A 26,874-nucleotide genomic window follows, 5' to 3' on the forward strand; every position below is an offset into this window, starting at 1 on the left:
ACTCCTTATCCAATTTGCCAGCCTGTGTCTTTTAATTGGAGCATTCAGCCCATTTACATTTAAAGTGAATATTGTTATGTGTGAATTTGATCTTGTCTTTATGATGTTAGTTGGTTATTTTGCTCGTTAGTTGATGCAGTTTCTTCCTAGCCTTGATGGTCTTTACAATTTGGCATGTTTTTGCAGTGGCTGGTCCCGGTTGTTCCTTTCCATGTTTAGTGCTTCCTTCAGGAGCTCTTTTAGGGCAGGCGTGGTGGTGACAAAATCTCTCAGCATTTGCTTGTCTGTAAAGTATTTTATTTCTCCTTCACTTGTGAAGCTTAGTTTGGCTAGATATGAAATTCTGGGTTGAAAATTCTTTTCTTTAAGAATGTTGAGTATCGGCCCCCACTCTCTTCTGGCTTGTAGAGTTTCTGCCAAGAGATCAGCTGTTAGTCTGATGGGCTTCCCCTTGTGGGTAAACCAACCTTTCTCTCTGGCTGCCCTTAACATTTTTTCCTTCATTTCAACTTTGGTGAATTTGACAATTATGTGTCTTGGGGTTGCTCTTCTCAAGTAGTATCTTTGTGGCGTTCTCTGTATTTCCTGAATCTGAATGTTGGCCTGCCTTGCTAGATTGGGGAAGTTCTCCTGGATAATATCTTGCAGAGTGTTTTCCAATTTGGTTCCATTTTCCCGGTCACTTTCAGGTACATCAATCAGACGTACACCAAGTTTGGTCTTTTCACATAGTCCCATATTTCTTGGAGGCCTTGTTCGTTTCTTTTTATTCTTTTTTCTGTAAACTTCCCTTCTCACTTCATTTCATTCATTTCATCTTCCATCACTGATACCCTTTCTTCCAGTTGATCGCATCGGCTACTGAGGCTTCTGTATTCTTCCCGTAGTTCTCGAAACTTGGCTTTCAGCTCTATCAGCTCCTTTAAGCACTTCTCTGCATTGGTCATTTTAGTTATACATTCGTCTAATTTTTTTTTCAAAGTTTTTAACTTCTTTGCCATTGGTTTGTATTTCCTCCTGTAGCTTGGAGTAGTTTGATCGTCTGAAGCCTTCTTCTCTCAACTCATCAAAGTCATTCTCCATCCAGCTTTGTTCCATTGCTGGTGAGGAACTGCATTCCTTTGGAGGAGAGGCGCTCTGCTTTTTAGAGTTTCCAGTTTTTTTGCTGTTTTCTCCCCATCTTTGTAGTTTTTTCTACTTTTGGTCTGTGATGATGGTGATGTACAGATGGGTTTTTGGTGTGGATGTCCTTTCTGTTTGTTAGTTTTCCTTCTAACAGAAAGGATCCTCACCTGCGGGTCTGTTGGAGTTTGCCAGAGGTCCACTCCAGACCCTGTTTGCCTGGGTGTCAGCAGCGGTGGCTGCAGAACAGCGGATTTTCATAAACCGCAAATTCAGCTGTCTGATAGTTCCTCTGGAAGTTTTGTCTCAGAGGAGTACCTGGCCGAGTGAGGTGTCAGTCTGTCCCTACTGGGGCGTGCCTCCCAGTTAGGCTGCTCAGGGGTGAGGGACCCACTTTAGGAGGCAGTCTGCCCGTTCTCAGATCTCCAGTTGTGTGCTGGGAGAACCACTACTCTCTTCAAAGCTGTCAGACAGGGACATTTAAGTCTGCAGAGGTTACTGCTGACTTTTTGTTTGTCTGTGCACTGCCCCCAGAGGTGGAGCCTACAGAGGCAGGCAGGCCGGCCTCCTTGAGCTGTGGTGGGCTCCACCCAGCAGCTTCCTGGCTGCTTGGTTTACCTAAGCAAGCCTGGGCAATGGCGGGCGCCCCTTCCCCAGCCTCGCTGCCACCTTGCAGTTTGATCTCAGACTGCTGTGCTAGCAATCAGCGAGACTCCATGAGTGTAGGACCCTCCGAGCCAGGCGTGGGACACAGTCTCCTGGTGTGCCGTTTTCCAAGCCCATTGGAAAAGCGCAGTATTAGGGTGGGAGTGACCCGATTTTCCAGGTGCCATCTGTCACCCCTTTCTTTGACTAGGAAAGGGAACTCCCTGACCCCTTGCGCTTCCTGAGTGAGACAATGCCTCACCCTGCTTCGACTCTGCTGGTACACGGTGTGCTAAACCGACTGTCCTGCACCCACTGTTTGGCACTCCCTAGTGAGATGAACCTAGTACCTCAGATAGAAATGCAGAAATCACCCATCTTCTGCGTCGCTCACGCTGGGAACTGTAGACTGGAGCTGTTCCTATTCGGCCATCTTGGCTCCACACCCAAATTAATTGATTTTCAAGTGCTAGAGTAGCCTTGCATTCCTAAGATAAATCCCACTTGGATATGGTGTATAATTCTTTTTGTACATTCTTGGATTCTATTTGCTAAGTACTTTGTTAAGGATTTTTACATCCATATTCATGAGAGATATTGGTATGTAGTTTTCTTTTCTTGTAATTACCTTATCCACTTTTGGTATTAGAGTATTGCTGGCCTCGTAGAATGAGCTAAAAGTTCTTTTTTACTCTATTTCCATCTTCTGGAAGAGATTGCAGAGAATTGGCACACGTTCTTCCTTAAATGTTTGATAGAATTCACCAGTGATCCCATATAGGCCTGGTACTTTCTGTTTGGGAAGGTTATTAACTATTGAGTTAATTTCTTTAATAGAAATAGGCCTATTAATGTTCGTTTCTTCTTGTATGGGTTTTAGTGGATTGTGGCTTTCCAAGAATTGGTCCATTTCATTTAAGTTATCATGTTTGTGGGCATAGATTTGTTCCTTTATTCTCCTTTCAATGTTCATGGGATTTGTAGTGATGTTTTCTTATTCGTTTCTGATATTAGTAACTTGTGTCTTCTTTCATTTTCCTTAGTTAGACTTATTAATGGTATATCAATTTTATTGATCTTTTCAAAGAACTAGCTTTGGGTTTTATTGATTTTCTTTAATAATGTCCTATTTTCAGTTTCATTGGTTTCTGTTTTCATTTTTATTATTTTTTTTTCTTGTGCTTACTTTGGATTTAGTTTCCTAGGGGGGAAGCTTAGGTTATTTATTTTGGATTTTAATTCAAGTGGTGTTTTATCTCTCACCTTTTGGATAGTTTGAGGGTATTTACTTCTCTGTAAAGCATAGCTCAGTTCCTTTTGTTTGTTTGTTTGTTTGTTTAAAGGTTTAACAAATGCTTTCTGGGCTAAAGTGGCTTTGAGTGCTCAACCTGTCTATTTGAATTCATACTTTCTGCAATTAGAACTTTTCTAATTAATTTCTTATTATTTTATGTTTGTGATGCCTTCAAGAACATATTTAAAACATTTCATCTGAGTTTTATTAGTTTTCCTATTGGGAAGTTTGGTCCAAATTATTAGGTTTGCCATTACCAAAAAGTTTATAATAGATGGATATATATATATATATATACACTCTAAGAATCCCTGGGCTTTTTTCATACAAATTTGTCCTTTAAGATTCATGTAATTATTAATATATTTGTAGTTGATTTTGATGTTCCATTTCCTTTTTCTTTGTTCCTATATATCATGCTTTTAAAATTTTTTCTTTTAATTTTCTCTTCTTGTCTTTGTTTCATTCTTTCCCTTATAATGTGAAAGTTTCATATCTTTTTAAAAGTTTTATCCTTAATTGACACAATGATCATACATATTTATAAGGTATAGGGTGGTATTTTGATACCTGTATACATTGTGTAATAATCAAACCAGGATAATTAGCATATCCGTCATCTCAACATCTGTCATTTCTTTGAGGTGAGAATATTCACAATCCTCTCTTCTGGCTATGTTGAAATTACAATACATTATTGTTAACTATATTTATGCTTTTGCACAATAGAACACCAGAGCTTGTTAATCCTAAGTATAACATAGATCTGTTGACTAACCTGTTCCTGTTCCCCACTCCTCCTAAATCTTCAGCTTCTAGTAACCACTGTTTTACTCTCTACTTCTATGAAATCAACTTTTTGTTGTTGTTGTTTTTTCTATATGTAATATTTTTTTTTTATTTTACTTTAAGTTCTAGGATACATGTGCAGAATGTGCAAGTTTGTTACACAGGTATACGTGTGCCATAGTGGTTTGTTGCAACTATCAATTGGTCATCTAGGTTTTAAGTCCTGCATACATTAGGTATTTGTCCTAATGCTCTCCCTCCCCTTGCCCCCCACCCGACAGGCCACTGTGTGTGATGTTCTCTTCCCTGTGTCCATGTGTTCTCATTGTTCAACTCCCATTTATGAGTGAGAACATGCAGTGTTTGGTTTTCTGTTCCTGTGTTATTTTGCTGAGAATGATGGCTTCCAGCTTCATCCTTGTCCCTGCAAAGGACATGAACTCATTCTTTTTCATGGCTGCATAGTATTCCATGGTGTATATGTGCCACATTTTCTTTATCCAGTATATCATTGATATGGGCACTAAAACACCAAAAGCAATCACAATGAAAGCCAAAATAGACAAATGGGATGTAATTAAACTAAAGAACTTCTGCACAGCAAAAGAAACTATCATCAGAGTGAATAAGCAACCTACAAAATGGGAGAAAATTTTTGCAATCTACTCAGCTGATGAAAGTCTAATATCCAGAATCTACAAAAGACATGATTTAAAACAATTTTTTTGAGACAGGGTCTCACTCTGTCACCAAGGCCGGAGTGCAGTGATGCAAACACAGCTCACTGTAGCCTCAACTTCCTGGTCTCAAGTGATCCTCCTACCTCAGCTTCCCTAGTAGCTGGCACCACAGGTGTGTGCACCACCATGCCCAGCTAATTCCTTTTTATAGCAGCATAGTATTCAATGGTATATATGTACCATGTTTTCTTCATCCAGTTTATCACTGATGGGCATTTGGGTTGGTTCCATGTCTTTGCTATTGTAAATAGTGCTGCAATAAACATACATGTGCACGTTTTTATAGTAGAATGATTTATATTCTTTGGGTATATACCCACTAATGGGAATGGTGGGTCAAATGGTATTTCTGGTTCTAGATGCTTGAGGAATCACCACACTGTCTTCCACAATGGTTGAACTAATTTATATTCCCACCAACAGTGTAAAAGTGTTCCTATTTCTCCACAGCCTTGCATCTATTGTTTCTTGACTATTTAATAATCACCATTCTGACTGGCGTGAGATGGTATCTCATTGTGGTTTAGATTTGAATTTCTCTAATGATCAGTGATATTGAGATTTTCTTCATATGTTTGTTAGTCGCATAAATGTCTTCTTTTTTTTTTTTTTTTGAAACAGAGTCTCGCTCTGTTGCCCAGGCTGGAGTGCAGTGGCGCAATCTCGGCTCACCGCAAGCTCCACCTCCCGGGTTCACGCCATTCTTCTGCCTCAGCCTCCCAAGTAGCTGGGATTACAGGCGCCCGCCACCATGCACAGCTAATTTTTTGTATTTTTAGTAGAGACGGGGTTTCACCGTGTTAGCCAGGATGGTCTTGATCTCCTGACATCGTGATCCGCCCGCCTCAGCCTCTCAAAGTGCTGGGATTACAGGCATGAGCCACCGCGCCCGGCCAAATGTCTTCTTTTGAGAAATATCTGTTCATATCCTTTGCTCACTTTTTGATGGGGTTGTTTTTTTCTTGTAAATTTGTTTAAGTTCCTTGTAGATTCTGGATATTAGACCTTTGTCAGATGGGTAGATTGCAAAAATTTTCTTCCATTCTGTAGGTTGCCTGTTCACTCTGATGATAGTTTCTTTTGCTATGCAGAAGCTCTTTAGTTTAATTAGACCCCATTTGTTAATTTCAGCTTTTGTTGCAATTGCTTTTGGCATTTTCATCATGAAATTTTTGCCCATGCCTATGTCCTGAATGGAATTGCCTAGCTTTTCTTTCTAGAGTTTTTATGGTTTTGGGTTTTACATTTAAGTCTTAAATCCATCTTGAGGTAATTTTTATATAAGGTGTAAGGAAAGGGTCCAGTTTCAGTTTTCTGCATATGGCTAGTCAGTTTTCCCAGCATCATTTATTAAATAGGGAATCCTTTTCCAATTGCTTGTTTTTGTAAGGTTTGTTGAAGACCAGATGGTTGTAGATGTCTGGTGTTATTTCTGAGGCCTCTGTTCTATTCTATTGGTCTAAATGTCTGTTTTGGTACCAGTACCATGCTGTTTTGGTTACTGTGGCCTTGTAGTATAGTTTGAAGTCAGGTAACATGATGCCTCCAGCTTTGTTCTTTTTGCTTAGGATTGTCTTGGCTATATGGGCTCTTTTTTGGTTCCATATGAAATTTAAAGTAATTTTTTTTCTAATTCTGTGAAGAGTGTCAATGGCAGTTTGATGGGAATAGCATTGAATCTATAAATTACCTTGGGCAGTATGGCCATTTTCACAATATTGATTCTTCCTATCCATGAGGATGTAATGTTTTTCCATTTGTTCATGGCCTCGCTTATTTCCTTGGGCAGTGGTTTGTAGTTCTCTTTGAAGAAGTCCTTCATGTCCCTTTTTAGCTGTATTCCTAGGTATTTTATCCTCTTTGTAGCAATTGTGAATGGGAGTTCATTCATGATTTGGCTCTCTGCTTGTCCATTGTTGGTGTATAGGAATGCTTGTGATTTTTGCACATTGATTTTGTATCCTAAGATTTTCCTGAAGTTGCTTATCAGCTTAAGGAGTTTTTGGGGTGAGACGATGGGGTTTTCTGAATATAGAATCATATTGCCTGCACACAGACAATTTGACTTCGTGTATTCTTATTTGAATACGGTTTATTTCTTTCCCTTACCTGATTGCTGTGGCCAGAACTTCCAATAGTATGTTGAATAGGAGTGGTTAGAGAGAGTATCCTTGTTTATGCCAGTTTTCAAAGATAATGCTTCCAGCTTTTTCCCATTCTGTATGATATTGGCTGTGGGTTTGTCATAAATAACTTATTATTTTGAGGTATGTTCCATGAATAACTAGTTGATTGAGTATTTTTAACATGAAGGGATGTTGAATTTTATCAAAAGCCTTTTCTGCATCTATTGAGATAATAATGTGGCTTTTGTCATTGACTCTGTTTATGTGGTGGACTACATTTATTGATTTGTGTATGTGGAACCAGACTTGCATCCCAGGGATGAAGCCAACTTGATCATGGTGGATAAGGTTTTTGATGTGCTGCTGGATTCGGTTTGCCAGTATTTTATTGAGGATTTTTGTATTGATGTTCATCAGGGATATTGGCCTGAAGTGTTCTTTTTTTAAATCGTGTCTCTGCCAGGTTTTGGTATCAGGATGATGCTGGCCTCATAAAATGAATTAGGGAGGAGTCCGTACTTTTCAATTGTTTGGAATAGTTTCAGAGGGAATGGTACCAGCTCCTCTTTGTACCTCTGGTAGAATTCAGCTGTGAATCTGTCTGGTGCTGGGGTTTTTTGGTTGGTAGTCTATAAATTATTACCTTAATTTCAGAATTTGTTATTGGTCTATTCAGGGCTTTAACTTCTTCCTGGTTTCATCCTGGGAGGGTGTATGTGTCCAGGAATTTATCCATTTCTTTTAGATTTTCTAGTTTATTGGCTAGAGGTGTTTATAGTATCCTCTGATGGTAGTTTGTATTCCTGTGGGGTCAGTGGTGATATCCCATTTATCATTTTTTATTGTGTCTATTTGATTCTTTTCTCTTTTCTTCTTTATTAGTCTAGCTAGCAGTCTATTTTGTTAATTTAAAAAAAACAGCTTCTGGATTTATTTATTTTTTGGAGGGTTTTTCATATTTTTATCTCCTTCAATTCTGCTCTGATTTTAGTTATTTCTTGTCTTCTGCTAGCTTTTGGATTAGTTTGCTTTTGCCTCTCTAGCTTTTTTAATTGTGATTTTAGAGTCTCAATTTGAAATCTTTCTAGCTTTCTTTATAGCATTTAGTGCTATAAATTTCCCTCTTAACACTATTTTAGCTGTGTCCCAGAGATTCTGGTACTTCGTCTCTTTGTTTTAATTGGATTCAAAGAACTTCTTGATTTCTGCCTTAATTTCATTATTTACCCAGTAGTCATTCAGGAGTAGGTTGTTCAGTTTCCATGTAGTTGTGTGGTTTTGAGTGGGTTTCTTAATCTTGAATTCTAATTTGATTTCACTGTGGTCTGAGAGACCGTTTGTTATTATTTCAGTTCTTTTGCATTTGCTGAGGAGTTTTTTACTTCCAACGATGTGGTCAATTTTAGAATAAGTGCCATGTGGCACTGAGAAGAATGTATATTCTGTTGATTTGGGGTGGAGAGTTCTGTCGATGTCTATTAGGTCTACTTGATCCAGAGCTGAGTTCAAGTCCTGAATATCCTTGTTAATTTTCTGTCTCATTGATCAGTCTAATATTGACAGTGGGGTTTTAAAGTCTCCCACTATTATTGTGTGGGTGTCTAAGTCTCTTTGTAGGTATCTAAGAACTTGCTTTATGAGTCTTGGTGCTCCTGTATTGGGTGCATATATATTTAAGATAGATAGCTCTTCTTGTTACATTGTTCACTTTACCATTATATAATGCCCTTGTTTGTCTTTTTTAAATTTTTGTTGGTTTAAAGTCTGTTTTGTCAGAGACTAGGATCACAACCCCTCCTTTTTTTGCTTCTATTTGCTTGGTAATTTTTCTCCTGTCCTTTTATTTTGAGCCTATTTGTTTCTTTGCATGTGAGATGGATCTCCTGAATAAGCACACTGATAGGTCTTGACTCTTTAACCAGTTTGCCAGTCTGTGCCTTTTAATTGAGGCATTTAGCCCATTTACATCTAAGGTTAATAGTTATGTGTGAATTTGATCCTGTCATCATGATGCTAGCTGGTTATTTTGCACACTAGTTGCTGCAATTTCTTCATAGTATCATTGGTCTTTATATTTTGGTGTTTTTGCAGTGGCTGGTACCGGTTTTTCCTTTTCATATTTAGTGCTTCCTTCAGGAGCTCTTGCAAGGCAGGCCTGGTGGTGACAAAAATCCATCAGCATTTGTTTGTCTGGAAAGGATTTTATTTCTCCTTTACTTATGAAGCTTAGTTTGGCTGGATGTGAAATTCCGGGTTGAAAATTCTTTTCTTTAAGATTTTTGAATATTGACCCCCACTCTCTTCTGGCTTGTAGGGTTTCTGCTGAGAGATCCTCTCTTAGTCTGATGGGCTTCCCTTTGTAGGTGACCAGGCCTTTCTGTCTGGCTGCCCTTAACATTTTTTCCTTCATTTCGACCTTGGAGAATTTGATGATTATGTGTCTTGGGGTTGACCTTCTCATGGAGTATCTTAGTGGGGTTCTCTGTATTTCCTGAATTTGAATGTTGGTCTCTCTTGCTAGGTTGGGGAATTCTCCTAGATAATATCCTGAAGTGTGTTTTCCATCTTGGTTCCATTCTTCCCATCTCTTTCAGGTACTCCTATCAATCATAGGTTCTGCCTTTTTACATGGTCCCATATTTCTCAGAGGTTTTGTTCACCCCTTTTCATTCTTTTTCCTTTAATCTTGCCTGCCTGCCTTATTTCAGCATCATGATCTTCAAACTCTGATATTCTTTCTTCTGTTTGATCGATTTAGCTATCGATACTTGCGTATGCTTCTTGAAGTTCTTGTGCTGCATTTTTCAGCTCCATCACATCATTTATGTTCCCCTCTAAACTGGTTGTTCTAGTTAGCAGCTCCTGTAACCTTTTATCAAGGTCCTTAACTTCTTTGCATTGGGTTAGAACATGCCCCTTTAGCTCAGCAGAGTTTGTTATTATCCACCTTCTGAAGTCTGCTTCTGTCAGTTCATCTGTTTCGTTCTCCATCCAGTTCTGCACCCTTGCTGGAGAGGTGTTGCGATCATTTGGAGGAGAAAAGGCACTCTGGCCTTTTGGATTTTCAGCATTTCTTCATTGATTCTTTCTCATCTTCATGAGTTTGTCTAGTTTCCATCTTTGAGGCTGCTGACGCTTGGATGAGGTTTTCGTGGGGACTTTTTTTGTTGGTGCTGTTGTTGTTTTCTGTTTGTTTTTCTTTCAGTGGTCAGGTCCCTCTTCTGTAGGGCTGCTGTGGTTTGCTGGGGGTTCACTTCAGGCCTTATTCATCTGGCTTGCTCCTGCACCTGAAGATGTCACTGGAGGAGGCTGGAGAACAGTAAAGATGGGTGCCTGCTCCTTCCACTAGGATCTCTGACCTTGAGGGGCACCGACTTAATGCCAGCAGGAATGCTCCTGTATAAAGTGTCTGACAACTCCTGTTGCAGGGTCTCACTCAGTTGGTGGCACTGGGAGCAGGACCCATTTAATGAAGCACTTTGGCTGTCCCTTGGTGGAGGGGGTATGCTGTGCTGGAGGGAAACTCAGTCGTCTGGGCTGCTCAGATTCCTCAGAACTAGCAGGAGGAAAGACTAAGTCCGCTCGTCTGTGGAGACTATGGCCACCCCTTCCACTAGCTGCTCAGGCCTAGGGAGATCAGAGTTCTGTCCCTGAGCCCCTGGCAGGAGTTGTTGGAGTTCCCGCAGGGAGGCCCTCCCAGTGAGGAGGGATGGGTCAGGGTCTCGCCTGAAGAGACACTCTGGCGGCAGTCTGCCACAGCCGGTGTGTTTGGCTGTGGGGAATATTTCTTGCCACCGAGCCTCCCTGGCTCAGCAGGGGAAACCAGTGACCTGGAGCTATAGACATGGCTGCCGCCCTTCCCCCGCCATGGGAGCTTAGTGTGTTAGGCAGCTAGCAGTCCCATTGTTGGCTGCTGCCCCTCCCACAAGGAGCTCAGACAGCTTAGGCAGCAGGCAGTCGCAGCTGTGGTGATGGCTGCACCTCCTCCCAGGAAGTCAGCAGGCTTACGCAGATTCAACCTGAGTGGCTATTGAGAATCTGCGTAGCTCCGTGGTTGGGACCCTAGGCCCTGGTGGCAGGGGCTCTCGAGTGGGATCTTCTGATCCGTGGGTTGCACAGTTCTGCGGAAAAAGCATAGTTTCCCAGGCTGGGTAGCACGCTCACTCACCGCATCCCTTGGCTGGCGGGTGGGGGCTCCCCTGCCCTGTGTGGCTCTCAGGTGGGCTGCCACACCACACTGCTCTTCCTTCCTCTCTGTGGGTCATACCAACTGCCTAGTCAGTCCTGGTGACAGCACCTGGATACCTTGGTTGCCGGTGCAGGGTTTGCATGCTGTTTTGGTTGTTTTCTGAATTCAACTTTTTAAAAATTCCACAAATAAGGGAGAATATGGGTATTGGTCCTTCTGTGTCTAGCTTATTTTATTTAACATAAAGTCGACTAGGTTCATCCATGCTGCCACAAAAGAATAAAAATGATTTTATTTTTTTTATGGCTGCATGGTGTTCCATTGTGCACATAGAGCACTTTAAAAATTCCATGTATCCACTGATGGACATTTTGGTTGATTCCGTATCTTGGCTGTTCTGAATAGTGCTGTAATAAACTTGAGGGTGCAGATGACTCTTTGACGTACTTATTTCTTTTCCTTTGGATATATATCCAGTGGTTGGGACTGCTGGATCATATGGTAGTTATATTTTAATTTTTTGAGGAATCTTGACACAGTTGACCATAATGGATGTACTAATTTATATTCTCACCAGCAGTGTATAAGTGCTCCCCTTTCTCCACATCCTCACTAGCATTTTTTTTTTTTTGTCTCTTTGATAATAGCCATTCTAACTGGGATGAGGTGTTATCTCATTGTGGTTTTAAAAGGTTTGTTTTTATTTTTAAATTTTATGGATACATCATAGTATAGTTAACACGCATGTTCTCACTCATAGGTGGGAATTGAACAATGAGAACACATGGACACAGGAAGGGGAACATCACACACCGGGGACTGTTGTGGGGTGGTGGGAGGCGGGAGGGAAAGCTTTAGGAGATATACCTAATGCTAAATGACGAGTTAATGGGTGCAGCACACCAACATGGCACATGTATACATATGTAACAAACCTGCACGTTGTGCACATGTACCCTAAAACTTAAAGTATAATAATAATAATAAAAAGAATCAAAGTAAAATGCTAGAAATAAAAAAACCAATAATTTATTATATATTTCATTGTGATTTTGATTTGCATTTCCCTAATGATTAGTGATATTGAGCATTTTTCCCTATATTTGTTAACCATATAGATGTCTTCTTTTAAGAAATATCTATTTAGGTCTTTTCTCCATTTTTAAAAATCATTTATTTGTTTTTTTGTTGTTGTTATTGAGACATTTGAGTTTCTTATATATTCTACATATTAACCTCTTGACAGATGCATAGTTTGCAAATATTTTCTCCCGTCCTGCAGGTTGTCTCTTTGCACTGTTGATTGTTTCCTCTGCTGTGCAGATGCAGTTTAGTTTTATGTAAATCCATTTGTCTATTTTTGCTTTTGTTGTCTATGCTTTTAAGGTCTTATCCAATTAATCTTTAGCCAGATCAATGTCATGAAGCATTTCCCCTATGGCTTTGTCTAGTACTTTCATAGTTTCAGGTCTTACAGTCAAGCTGTTAATTTCTTTTGAGCTGAGTTTTATATGTGGTAAGAGATAGAGATCTAGTTATTCTTTTGCGTACACATATTCAGTTTTTCTAACATCATATATTGAAGAAACTGTGCTTTTCCCAATGTGTATTCTTCACACCTTTGTCAAAAATCAGTTGGCTATAGACACATGATTTATTTTTGGGTTGTCTATTCTGTTTCATTATCCATATGTCTGTATTTATGACCATGCTGTTTCAGTTACTATAGCTTTATAGTATGTTTTGAAGTCAAGTAGTGTGATGCCTCCTGTCATTTCCCAAGGTAACTGTGCATTGGGGAAAAGGAAACGATCTGATCTTTTGGGGACTACTGGACACTGGCTCTCAACTGATGTCAATTCCAGGAGACCTGAAGCATCACTGTTGCCCTCCAGTGAGAGTAGGCAATTATGGGGGTCATGTGATTAATGAAATTTTAGCTCAGATCCAACTTACGTTGTGTCCACTAGATCCCAAAACCCATCTTGTGGTTATTTCCTCAATTCTAACCGTGGTTATGTCCCCATTGCAACTGTGGTTATTTCTCCAATTCTAATATGCATAATTAGAATAGACATACTTAGCACCTGGTAGAATCCCTACATTTGTTTCCTAACTTGTGGAGTTGGGGGTATTATGATGGGAAAGGCCAAATGGAAGCCATTAAGAGCTGCCTCTACCTAGGGAAATAGTAAATGAAAAGTAGTGTTGTATCACTGGAGAAATTGCAGAGATTCGTGCCACCATCAAGGACTTAAAAGATGCAGGGGTGGTGATCCCACCACATCCCTGCTCAACTTTCCTATTTGGCCTGTGCAGAAGATAGATGGATCCTGGAGAATGACAGTGGATTATCATAAGCTTCACCAAGCAGTGACTCCAGTTGCAGCTGCTGTACCAGATGTGGTTTCACTGCTTGAGCAAATTAACATTTCCTGGTACCTGGTGTGTAGCTATTGATCTGGCAAATGACTTTTTCTCCATCCCTGTCTATGATGCCCACCAGAAGCAGCTTGCTTTCAGCTGGCAGGGCCAGCAGTGCATCTTAACTGTCATACCTCAGGAGTATATCAATTCTGCAGCCCCATGTCATAATCAAGTTCACAGAATTCTCGATCACTTGTCCTTCCACAAGATGCCACGCTGGTCCATTATATTGGTAACATTGTGCCAATTAGACCTAGTAAGTGAGTCTGAACTCATTGGTAGGACATTTGTGTGTCAAAAAGTACAAATAAATCTGGCTAAAATTCAAGGGACTTATACTTCCTCAGTGAAATTTATAGAGGTCCAGTGGTGTGAGACCTGTCCAGATAGCCCTTTTAAGGTGAAGGATAGGTGTCTGGCCCCTCTTACACCCAAGAGAGAGGCACTATGCCTGGTGCATCTATTTGGATTTTGGAGGAAACACATTCTGGGTGATCAGGGATTTGGAAGCAACATGATTGGAAAATTGATGACAAAGATACTTGGGGAAGAGGAATGTAAATAGACCTCTATGAATGGGCAAAGATATGAAGATTATCTGTGTCCCATGTGAATACTCACCAAAGCATGACCTCAGAAGGGGAGGTTTTAATAAGTGGATAGGATGACCCATTTTGTGGGTACCAGTGAGTCTCTTTCCCCAGCCACCACTGTCATCGCCCAATGGGCTCATGAACAAAATGGCCATGGGGGCAGGGATGGAGGTTATGTATGGGTTCAGCAGCATGTACTCCCACTGACCAGGGCTGACCTGGCCACTGCCACCTTTGAGTGCCTAGTCTGCCAGCAGCAGAGACCAATGCTGAGCCCCCCAATGGCACCATTCCCAAGGGTGATTAGCCAATTACTTGGTGGTATGTTGATTACATTAGTCTGCTTCTATCGTAGAAGAAACACCACTTCGTCTTTATTGGACTAGGCACTTACTCTGGATATGGATTTGCCATCCCTGAATGCAATGCTTCTGCCAAAACTACCATATGTGGACTTGTGGAATGCCTTATTCACCTTCATTATATTCCATACAGCATTGCTTCTACAAGGAACTCACTTTGCAGCCAGAGAAGTACAGCAATGGGCTCATGCTCATGGAATTCACTGGTCCTACCATGTTCCCCATTATCCTGAAGCAGCTGGCTTGATATAATGGTGGAATGTCCTTTTGAAATCACAGCTACAGTGCCAGCTAGGTGACAATACTTTGCAGGGATGGGGCAAAGTTCTTCAGAAGGCTGTATATGTTTTGAATCAGCGTCCAATATATGGTACTGTTTTTCCCATAGCCAAGATTCATGGGTCCAGAAATCAAGGGGGTGGAAATAGTAGTGGCACCACTGACCATCACCAGTAGTGATCCACTAGCAACATTTTCGCTTCCTGTTCCTACAATATTATGTCCTGCTGGACTTACTTAAAGAAGGAGGAGTGCTTCTACCAGAAGACACAATAATTCCATTGAACTGGATATTAAGACTGCCACCCAGCCACTTTGGGTTCCTCATGTCTCTAAGTCAACATGGTAGGAAGGGAGTTATGGTGTGGTTGGGGTGATTGATTTGGATTACCAAGGGGAAATTGGACCACTACTGAACAATGAAGGTAAGGAACAGTATGTCTGGAATACAGGAGACCACTTAGACTGTCTCTTACTATTACCTGTCCAGTGATTAAGGTCAATAGGAAACTATAACAAGTCAATCCAGGTAGGACTATGAATGGCCTCGACTCTTCAGAAATAATCGTTTGGGTCACTCTGCCAGGTAAAGAACCATCCCCAGCTACTGTGCTTGCTGTAAGACAAGGGGAATACTGAATGGATAGTAGAAGAAGGTAGTTATAAATACAAGCTGTGACCATGTGGCCAGTTACAGAAACGAGGACTGTAATTGTTATGAGTATTCCCTATTTTGCTAAGAATAGTTCGTAGATACACATATATTAAGCAAATATCTTTGTTTTCTCTTTTATTCCTTTGTCACACAACATAGGCTTTATTGACTTCCTATCAGTATTTAAGTATTGCTAATTTTACATCTCAGTATTTAAGAGATACCAGAAGAAAAGTAAATACCACTCAAGAATTCTACCTTTTTGGGGAATGAGATTAGTGTGCTTTTGGTTGTATATAAAATAGCTGTATTACATTAGGTGGAATCATGACCTTGTTATTGTTTTTATTTGGAGATTAAATATGGTTTAAGGAGAGGCAATCTTGCCAAGGTGACAAGGGTGGACTTTTGGTGGTTAATATTATATGTCAACTTCACTGGAATGAGGGATGCCTAGTGATATGGTTTGGCTGTGTCCCCACCCAAATCTCATCTTGAATTGTAGTTCCCATAATCCCCACGTGTTGTGGGAGGGACCTGATGGGAGGTAATTGAATCATGGGGGTGGTTACCTCCATGCTGTTCTCATGATAGTGCATGATTTCTCACAAGATCTGATGATTTTATAAGGGGCTGTTCGCCACCTTTACTCTGCACTTCTCTTTGCTGCCGCGATGAAGAAGGATGTATTTGCTTCTCCTTCTGCCACGATTGTAAGTTTCCTGAGGCCTCCCCAGCCATGCTGAATTGTGAGTCAATTAAATCTCTTTCCCTTATAAATTACCCAGTCTCAGGTATGTCTTTATTAACAGCATGAGAACAGGCTAATACACCTAGAAAGCCAGTGAAGCATTTTTTTTCTGGGTGTGTCTGTGAGGTTGTTTCCAGAGGAGATTAACATATGAAACAGTAAACTGAAAGAGGAAGACTCATCCTCAATATGGGTGGACACCATCCAATCAGCTGGGGAAACAGCTAGGATAAAGCAATTGGAATAAGGGGGATATTCAGCTTACTCTTTTTTTTTTAATTTAACTTTTATTTTAAGTTCAGGGATACATGTGCAGGTTTGTTACACAGGTAAACTTGTATAACAGGGATTTGTTGTACAGATTATTTTGTCACCCAGGTACTAAGCCTAGTACCCATTATTTTTCCTGATGCTCTCCGTCCTCCCACCCACCACCCTCCAATAGGCCCCAGTGTCTGTGTTCCTCTGTATGTGTCTATGTGTTCTCATCATTTAGCTCCCACTTACAAGTGAGAACATGTGGTATTTGGTTTTCTGTTCCTGTGTTAGTTTGCTAAGGATAATAGCCTCCAGCTCAATCCTTGTTCCTTAAAAGAACATAATCTCATTCTTTTTTATGGCTGCATAGTATTCCATGATGTATATGTACCACATTTTCTTTATCCAGTCTACCATTTATGGGCATTTAGGTTGATTCCATGTCTTTGCTATAGTGAATTGTGCTGCAATGAACATATGCATGCATGTTTTTTTGTAAGAGAATGATTTACATTCCTTTGGGTATATACCCAGTAATGGGATTGCTGGGTCAAATGGTATTTCTGTTTTTAGGTCTTCGAGGAATCACCACACTGTTTTCCACAGTGGTTGAACTAATTTACATTCCCACCAACAGTGTATAAGCTTTCCTTCTTCTCTACAGCCTCACCAGCATCTGTTATTTTTTGACTTTCAAATAATAGCCATTTTGACTGGTGTGAGATGGTGTCTCATTATGATTTTGATTTGCATTTCTCTAATGATCAGTGATGTTGAGCTTTTTTTCATATGCTTGTTGGCTGCACGTATGTATTCTTTTGAAAAGTGTTCATGTCCTTTGCTCACTTTTTAATGGGGTTGTTTGGGTTTTTTCTTGTAAATTTGTTTAAGTTTCTTACAGATGCTGGATATTAGATTTTTGTCACATGGAGTTTGCAAAAATTTTCTGTCAGTCTGTAGGTTGTCTGTTTACTCTGTTGATAGTTTCTTTTGCTATGCAGAAGCTGAAAAAAAAAAGCAATGGGGAAAGGACTGCCTACTCAATAAATGGTTCTGGGATAACTGGCTAGCCATATGCAGAAGATTGAAACTGTACCCCTTCCTTACACCATATACAAAAATTAACTCAAGATGGATTTAAGACTTAAATGTAAACTCCAAAAGTATAAAAACCTTGGAAGACAACCTAGGCAATACCATTCTGGACATAGGAACAGGCAAATATTTCATAATGAAGACACCAAAAGCAATGACAAGGAAAGCAAAAATTGACAAATGGGATCTAATTACAGTAAAGAGTTTCTGCTCAGCTTACTCTTGCCTCCTCTCTCTCTTCCTTTTAGATCAGATGTATTTTATTCCTCTTGCTCTTGCACCAGACTTCAGGTTCTTTGGCTTTTGGACTCTGAGAATTGCATCAGCCTCCTCCTGAGGTTTTCGGGTCTTTGGCTCCAGACCAGTCTATGCTGTCAGCCTCTCTAGTTCTGAGGCTCTAGGATTTGGACTGAGACATGCTACCAGCTTCTCTGGGCACCATGCTACCGATCTCTCTGGAAACCACACTACTGGCTTCTCTGGTCCTCCAATTTGCAGATGGCCTATTGTGGGACTTAACCTTTGTGATCATGTGAGCCAATTTCCCCTAAGTTTTCTATTACATATATCCTATTTGTTCTGACCTTCCAGAGAACCCTGACTAATACAATTGTATTAATGTGAAATATCAGGTTTATTTATTTGTGTATGTTCAAACATTCTTGCATCCCTGGGATGAATCCCACTTGATTACAGTAAATTATCTTTTTTATGTGATCTTGAATTCAATTTGCTAATATTTTGTTCAGGATTTTGGTGTCCATGTTCATCAGGGATATTGGCCCACAAATGCGTGTGTGTGTCTGTGTGTTTTTGTCTGGTTTTGGCATCAGGGTAATGCTGGCCTCAAATAATGAGTTTGGAAGAATTTTCTCTTTTTCAATTTTTTGAAATAATTTGTGACAAATTGGTATTAATTCTTCTTTAAATGTTTGATAAAATCCAGCAGCGATGCCATCAGGTCCTGGGCTTTTCTTTGATGTTAGATGTCTTATTGCTGATTCAATATTTTTACTCTACTCAATATTTTACTACCTGTTTAGGTTTTCTATTTCTTCATGATTCAATCTTGGTAAGTTGCACGTACCCAAGAATTTATCCATTTCTTCTAAGTTTTCCAATTTGTTGTCAAACAGTTGTTCATAATAGTCTCTTATTATTCTTTTTATTTCTGTAGTATCACTGGCAATTTTCCTTTTTTGTCTGATTTTGTTTATTTGACTCCTCTATGTTTTTTAGTTAGTCTAGCTGAAAAGGCCATTGATTTTGTTTATCTTTTCAAAAACCAATTCTTCATTTTGTTGGCATTTTGCATTATCTGGTCCCTATTTCTAATGTGATCTTTAGTTCCTTTCTTTTACTAATTTTGAATTTAGTTTGTTCTTGTTATCATTTCTTGACCTTTTGGCTAAAATCAAGTGTAGTTTTTTTCTCATTTTCCTAGGTCTTTGAGGTACAACCTTAGGTTTTTTTATTTGAGAGCTTTCTGCTTTTTTATGTATTTATTGGCATAAACTCTCCCTTAGAACTGCTTTTGCTGTATCCCATAGGTTTTGGTGTGTTGTGTTTCCACTTTTATTCATCTCAAAAATTTTTCTAATCTTTTTTTAATTTCTTCATAAATTCGTTGGTTTTCCAGGAGCATGTTGTTTAATTCCCATGTATTTGTATGGGTTCCACAGTTCCTCCTGTTATTGATTTCTAGTTTTATTCCATTGTGATCAGAAAAAATACTTGATATGATTATGGTTTTTAAAAATTTGCCATTTAAAGAACATTACATAAATAGAATCACACATTATGTAGCCTTTTTGGGGATTGAATATTTTCACACAACATAATTACCTGTTACATTGTTGCGTGTATCAGTAGTTCATTTTTTAAATTGCTGAGTAATATCCTATGGTATGGATTGCCATAGTCTAACCATTCATTTGTTGAAGGACCTGGGCTTTTCTTTCCAGTTTTGGGCTGTTACAAATCAAGTTGCAAAAAATGTACATATTTGTGCACATTTTTTTGGGAACATAAGTTTTCATATCTTTGGAATTAATGCAATTTCTGGATTGTATGGTAATTGCATGTTTAGTTTTTAAATAGACTTCCAAACTGTTTTCTGAGTGGCTATATCATTTTGTAGTTTCAACAGGCAAAGTATAAGTGGTTCAGTTTCTCTGCATCCTTATGAACATTTGATGTTGTCAATATTTTATATTTTAGCCATTCTGATATGTATGTAGTCAAATCTCATTGTCATTTTAATTTTCATTTCTCAAATGACTAATGATATTCTATATCTTTTTCTGTTCTTACTTGCCATCTGTGTATCTCCTTTGATGAAATGTCTCTTCATATCTTTTTTTTAAAGTTCCAATTGGATTGTTTACTTTTTTGCTATTGAGTTTTGAGAGCTTTCTATACATTCTAGGTACTAGTCCTTTATTGAATATATGGTTTGCAAATATTTTCTCCCACTCTTCAACCTGTCTTTTCATTCTCTTAACAGTATCCTTTACAGAACAAGTTTTTAATTTTTAAATTTCAACTTTTATTTTAAATACAGGGGTACATGTGCAGATTTGTTACACGGGAATATTGTGTGATTCTGAGGTTTGAAGTATGGATCCCGTCACCCAGATAGTGAGCATAATACCCGACAGGTAGTTTTTAACTTACCTTCTCCCCACCTTCACCTTCTAGTAGTTTAATTTTATGAAGTTCAACTTTTAAATTTTTCCTTTTATGGATCATGCTCTTTGCTTTTGATTTCAACTCTAAGAACTGTTTGCAGCCGGGCACGGTGGCTCACGCTTGTAATCCCAGCACTTTGGGAGGCCGAGGCGGGCGGCTCACGAGGTCAAGAGATCGAGACCACGGTGAAACCCCGTCTCTACTAAAAATACAAAAAATTAGCCGGGTGTGGTGGCGGGCGCCTGTAGTCCCAGCTACTCGGGAGGCTGAGGCAGAATGGCATGAACCCGGGAGGCGGAGCTTGCAGTGAGCCGAGATCGCGCCACTGCACTCCAGCCTGGGCGACACAGCGACACTCCGTCTCAAAAAAAAAGAACTGTTTGCCTAGTATTTTATTTTTTACCTTTTTGTTACATGTTGACACCTATGAGAAAACACACAGTCAAGAACAATGACTGGGCTCCTAAACTCAGGCTTGGAGTAAAGGAGGTGGAATCAGTGTCTGGTCTTCCAAGGCCTAAGCAGTGGCAGCATAGCCATGTTCGGTGTCAGGGATCTATGGAGTATGATCCAATGCGAAGGAAATCATTACAAAGGAACACAAATTAGGGTGACCTCTCATTTATCACTGAAAACACCCAAGGCATTGGAATGATATAGATGTATCTTTAAAAGATCTGAAAGAAAAGCTTTGGACCTAGAATGCTATATCCTATCAAATTATCAAATTGTCTACTAAAGTAAAGGTGCCAAAATCGTGTTTGTAGATATGCATGCACTCAGAAAGTTTTTCTTCAATTGGTAATTTATGAAGTCTTTCACCATTGCATAGGTCATCTTATTTATTAATAGTTTTCAATTCCATTGGCAATAAATGTTTATTTGAAGAAATTCAGACATTACAACTGTGTATAAAGAAGAGGAAATACTCTCCCTCCATGTTTCCCCCTGCTCTTCCATTCTTAACCCAGTGGCTACACACACATGTACATTCATATTCGTATAACTTTTTAATATAATGGATTCATACTTTTACGTTTGTTCCACATCTTAATTTTCCCACTTAATGGCTTTTCAAGGAAGCAGTAAAGATATTTTTGATTCTTTGAACATGCTGCATATAGTTACACTTTATGGAATTAATCATAGCATGTTTCTCCATTTCACTATTGAAAAGGTTTTAGGTTGTTGCCATTTTTATCTATTACAAACTGAGATTTCCCTGAACATCTTTGGAGATTATATATACATATATCTCATGCTATTCAATACACATTGACAATAATATTACTCAATACAAATTTATAGTAATATTTCTATAGGCTAGAGTCCTAGAAATGAAAGTTTCTAGATGAAGTATTAAATCACACATTTTAAACACATAGTTTATGGGAAGGTGAACCAGAAGAAACGTTTCAACCTCCCCTGTGTGAAATGGATAATTTCCATGTTACCACTTGAGGTTTTTGTTCTTTCTGACCATTAGCATTTTTAAATTGTATGATAAAATATAAGAGGAAATTAAAAGTAAATAAAACTATAGCAATATAATAAAGGAAGGATAGATAAAAGTAAAAGCTTAAGATTTAAGCAATAAAACATTTTTAGAAGGAGAAAAATAAAAAGTTATAAAAATCCTCAAGAAGAGAAAATTAGCTAAAATGTATATCCTCCTCTTCCTTCATTCTTTCTCTTTTCAATTTTTTTTTTGCAAAAACATTCAATGGCTACAAAGTATGCATTTTTCAGCAATATACTGAAATGTGAAGAATTTTGGAGCATCTGCCTTAATAAAAAGAGAGACATTTGTTTAGGAAATATTCGTGCGGAAAGGATTAGATTAAAGCAATTTTTGGAAAATGAGAAAGTGGAAAAAATAAATCTTTCCAAGAAAGAGGAGCCATAGACAGAAAACGATTGTGACTTAAGAGATACAGGCCGAATTGGTGGGTCATCATCAATGGATGTAAGTGCCCACAATAGCCTTGTCTCACAAGGGTCAGAAGTGCTAGCTTCCAACAGCTTGACCGTTCACCAGAAACCAGTAGAAAACAGGTCTAAGTTGAGCAGATTCCACTTACGAGTTTTTCAAGAGGGTGCTTCCTAAGATCTCTTGCTCATAAGCTTCCTCAGGCCCTGTTTCAGGTCTTTGTTTCTCAGGCTATAGATAAAAGGATTGAGCGTGGATGACAAAACTGTGTAGACAATTGTTGCCATGTGGTCCTTGACAGTGTAGGTGGATGGGGGCTGTAAGTAGACATAGAAGATGCTTCCATAAAAGAGTGTCACCACGGTGAGGTGAGAACCACAGGTGGAGAAGGCTTTGCGTTTCCCAGAAGTAGAGGGAATCTTGAGAACCGTAATGAGGATTCGTATATAAGAGAAAGCAATGCATAGAAAAGGAGTCACCAAAACCATAGGTGCTTCTGTCATCTGCACAATTTCATTGACAAATATGGAAGAGCAGGACAATTTCAGCACAGGGCTGAGGTCACAGAGAAAGTGGTGGATAACATTGGAGTCACAGAAGGTGAGACGATTCAGCAGAAGTGTGTGCAGGAGTGAGTGGAGGTGAGGAAATGAGCAGGAGAAGACCACCAGGAGGACACAGCGGTGGTGGCTCATGGTGGTGACATAGTGGAAGGGGTCACAGATGGCCACATAGCGGTCAAAGGCCATGACTGCCAGAAGGCAGCTGTCACTGTTGCCCAGGGCATAGAGAAAATACATCTGTGTCAGACACCCAGCATAGGAGATGGTCTTCTTTTCTGACAGGAAGTTCATCAGCATCTTGGGGACAACATTTGTTGTAAAGCAAATATCAGTAAGAGACAGAAAACTCAAGAAGAAATACATAGGGGTCTGAAGATGGGGGTTGAAGCGAATGGCCAGGATGATGAGCAGGTTCCCTGTTATGGTGACCAGGTACACGATGAGGAAGAGAACAAAGAGTGGCTTTTGGTCCTCAGGCCGGGAGGAGAGTCCCAGGAGGATAAACTCAGAGACACTGCTGGTGCGGTTGATTCTTTCCATTGACTTGGGCTCAGTTATAAACAAGAAGTTTTGTTACTTAACATGCTCTGATTTCATAACACCAATCGTGAGAACCTACAAGTCTTTGTTTCTTCTGTTTGGTCACAATTAGCTACTGTGCTAATTGTGGGATGGCTTGTTAACCTCATGGTCCTTGATGGGGTCCTCCCTTCCCAACTCTATGGGCTCCATAAGGACATTATATTGAAATCTGGAGGGACAGAGGGAGAGTTTTCCTTTAGAAACTTTCAGAAGTGGACTTCTCTAATTCAGACTCAGTATTTCCTATTCTGTGAAAAGCACTGTTCACCTGCCTAGGACATAGCAATAGAGCAGACAGATTCCTGCTTATGTGGAGCTTACTTTCTAGTTGGGAAGGTAGATCATTATACTATAAAATATGTAGTATAGCATCAGTTAGGGATATATTTTGTGAACAAAATAAAACAGTATTAGAAGATGGAGGTTGATGGGGAGTCAGACTGGGGGTATTTTAGATGGGGAGGTTTCAGGACCCTCTTTCCCTGTCAAAGCATACTCAGTTGTGTCATGCTGAAGTTTATATTTGCATTGTCTTAAAAAAATTAATGGTTTTTCACAACAGCCAACAGGGCAAATCTAAGATGAATGTTGAACCCAGTCAATAGAGTGATTTTTTTCTGCTCTGCTGACAGAATGAAAGGTGCATCCTCCCTAGCTCATGACATGCTATCATCATTAGTTTGCACATCTCCCTTTTTTTGTAAATTGTTTTTCCCTTCTTTAATTCTCTGTCCTAAGTCACATTTGTACAGAATAAGCACCCATTGTTATGTGTAAAATCTGTTTTTAATTTATCTTTTACATGTTTATTTAAAAATATCTATGAGAAACGTGTTAATTTTTTGGTATATATATTTTTCATCCCGATCCAGTTACCTACCAATGGATATCAAAGTGGCCTCCATTTCTTGCTACTATAAAAAAAAATCTCTGCAATGAGAATTTTTGTATCAGCAAAATGTTGTCACAATTTTTTTGTAATTAAAGTTTTTGTGTAAGCATATTCACTCATACCTTGTGAATAGGCATAGTACATAGAGATTTTCAAGCATTTTTAGATATTGGTTATTTATACATTTTTGGCTACCATAAAATCTCTACAATGAACATATTTGCAACACCAAGATGTTTAAAACAACTTCTTTAGAGCAGTATATTCTTTTACACATTGTGAATGGACCTTAATACACCAGAATTTTCACATATTTTTAAATGTTGGCTATTTATATATTGATGTATTAAAAATTAAATGCTTACATTTTTGTTGTAAGTTATTAAATGCCTTTAAATCTCAGGTTTTTCACGTATAAAATCAAACACAAATATCCATATTGTCATGAGGATTTGAGATAAGGCATTTGAAAGACTTAAAAGAGGGACAAGGGTATTGTAAAAACATTCAGGACGAGCTGTTCCCCAGCCACCTCAGTGTCATCATCCCTTATGTGATATTCCTGCATGTTCTCAAAACTAATTATCACACACGCTTAAAATATCATATCTCTCACTGTATCTCAGATTAATTTCATAATATTGCAAGATTTTATAGAAGGAATATTTGCTGATATATTGAGTGAATCAGTAATTAAAGTCAATAATATTAACAAATATTTATTGAAAATTTATTAGTATTAGGTACATGGTAAGCATCTCACTAAATTCCATAATAAGGAATTAAGAGGCATATGTTATTACTGTTGCCATTTTTACATACAGGAGGCTTACAGAGGTGAAGTGATCTGTTCAAGATCAGTAAGGAAGTGAACAGTAGTAAGAATTTGAACCTTAAGCCTCTTCATGTTTTGGTAAAGCTATACATATCTTACAGTCATGCATTGTGCTATGTTTTCCTCACTCTGACAAATTTCTACAGAATTACCCACTTGCCACACAAATACACAACTGACCAACTTTCTTGTCGCATGTTCAGAATCCACTCTTGCAGCTGTAAGGGTGATGACCAATCTTTCTGTGTGGTACAGATGGTGGGATTTGAAAGCTTGAACACTCGTGCAGGACTGGCCACAATCAGGTGGGTAAAATTGGCCGGGCACGCCAGGCCCGGTGGCTCACACCTGTAATCCCAGCACTTTGGGAGGCTGAGGCAGGCAGATCACAAGGTCAGGAGATCAAGAGCATACTGGCCAACATGGTGAAACTCCGTCTCTACTAAAAATACAAAAATTAGCTGGGCATGGTGGTGGGGACCTGTAATCCCAGCTACTCGGTACGCTGATGCAGGAGAATTGCTTGAGCCCAGGAGATGGAGGTTGCAGTGAGCTGAGATTTTGCCACTGCACTCCAGCCTGGCCGACAGAGCCAGACTGTGTCTCAAAAAAGAAAAAAAATTAGCTGGGTATGGTGGGGCGCACCTGTAGTCCCAGCTACTCGGGAGGCTGAGGCAGAAGAATTGCTTGAATCCGGGAGGTAGAGGTTGCAGTGAGCTGATATCGCACACTGCACTCCAGCCTGGTGACAGCAAGACTCCATCTCAAAAAAAAAAAAAAAATTGACCATGCATAGTGGAGGTGGGTCTGGTGTGTAGGGTTGTGGTGGTGCAGTGGACAGGGCCTTGGACTTGAGGCAGAAGATGCAGGCTGGATTTGTCCTCTATCACCCGCTCATAGGCTGATTCCTGATGTTTTATGAAAGGTGTATTAGTCTGTTCTTACACTGCTATAAAGAAATACTCCAGACTGGGTCATTTTTAAAGTAAAGAGGTTCAATTGCCTTGCAGTTCTGCGGAGTGTACAGGAAGCCTTGCAGTTTCTGATTCTGGGGAGGCCTCAGGAAACTTGTTTTCACGGTGGAAGGCAAAGCCGGAGCAGGCATCTTACATGGCAGGAACAGGACAGAGGTGGGGGGAGGCGCCAGACACTTTTTAAACAACCAGATCTTGTGAAAACTCAGTCACTATCATGATAATAGCACCAGTGACAGTGCTAAGCCATTAAGGATCCATCACCATGATCACCTCCCACTAGGGCCCACCTTCAACGCTGGAGATTAAAATCCCACATGAGATTTGGGTGGGGTCACAGATCCAAACCATATCAAATAGCAAGTGAGATACCATGTCTGAAAAGCAGTTTGTGAAACACAGATCATTATTCAAAAAGCAGTCATTCATGAAAAGGCTGCCTTGGGAATACAGAATTTAAAAAATAGTGGAGATTTGGGTTAAGTGGGTTTGGATGCTCCAGACTGTAGACATGAGGATCACCCATGCTTATCACTAGGAAAAAGGAAGAAGGTTTAGGATATGAAAATCAGGGAGAATGGTTCTAAAGCACAGGGTGAGTGTATGGGGCTGGGAATGCAATCAGTTTTGTTTTTTTTGGTTTTGGGTTTGGTTTTTTTCTACTGATAAGGTTTTTCTTCTCTCAAAACTTGTGGTATAGAGGGCCTCAAGGTCAAGCTCAATGAGTCTAAATGAGTCAGATGGAGGTTATGACTTCTTAATTCATGAAATATTTGAAACTATCAGAAAGGAAAGAGAAAGTGCCAAACTGGGTTGGCTAAGTAGGTGGCTAGCTCATTGAAGCTCACCTCTGTATCCGGGGGTTTTTCTTTGCTTCGATGTGTCTCCAGAAGTGGATCTTCTGCACATCTGTGATTTCCAACTCTGCTTCTTAGCCAAAGCTCAGCTTCCTCATGTCTCTCCTCTGAACTTCTGGACTGATTAGCAAGGAGGGAAGAACTGAAACACTACTCTAAAGGAATACCACATTTCCCTTTTCTGACCTTAACTCCCTGTTGCTTTCCTAATCTGTGGTTCCTAAC

General features: G+C 39.6%; 1 protein-coding gene across 1 annotated transcript; it reads right to left on the minus strand.

The window, feature by feature from the left end:
* Window positions 1–22,077: 22,077 nt before the first annotated feature.
* On the minus strand, window positions 22,078–23,129 carry LOC100587151 (olfactory receptor 1L8). The gene has a single exon (XM_003264097.3). It carries the CDS (start codon window positions 23,047–23,049, stop codon window positions 22,120–22,122), a length of 930 nt encoding a protein of 309 aa, XP_003264145.1. The 5' UTR covers window positions 23,050–23,129; the 3' UTR covers window positions 22,078–22,119.
* Between the last annotated feature and the right edge of the window lie 3,745 nt (window positions 23,130–26,874).

Source organism: Nomascus leucogenys, chromosome 8 (genome assembly GCF_006542625.1).
Source record: "Nomascus leucogenys isolate Asia chromosome 8, Asia_NLE_v1, whole genome shotgun sequence".
Lineage (NCBI taxonomy): Eukaryota > Metazoa > Chordata > Mammalia > Primates > Hylobatidae > Nomascus > Nomascus leucogenys.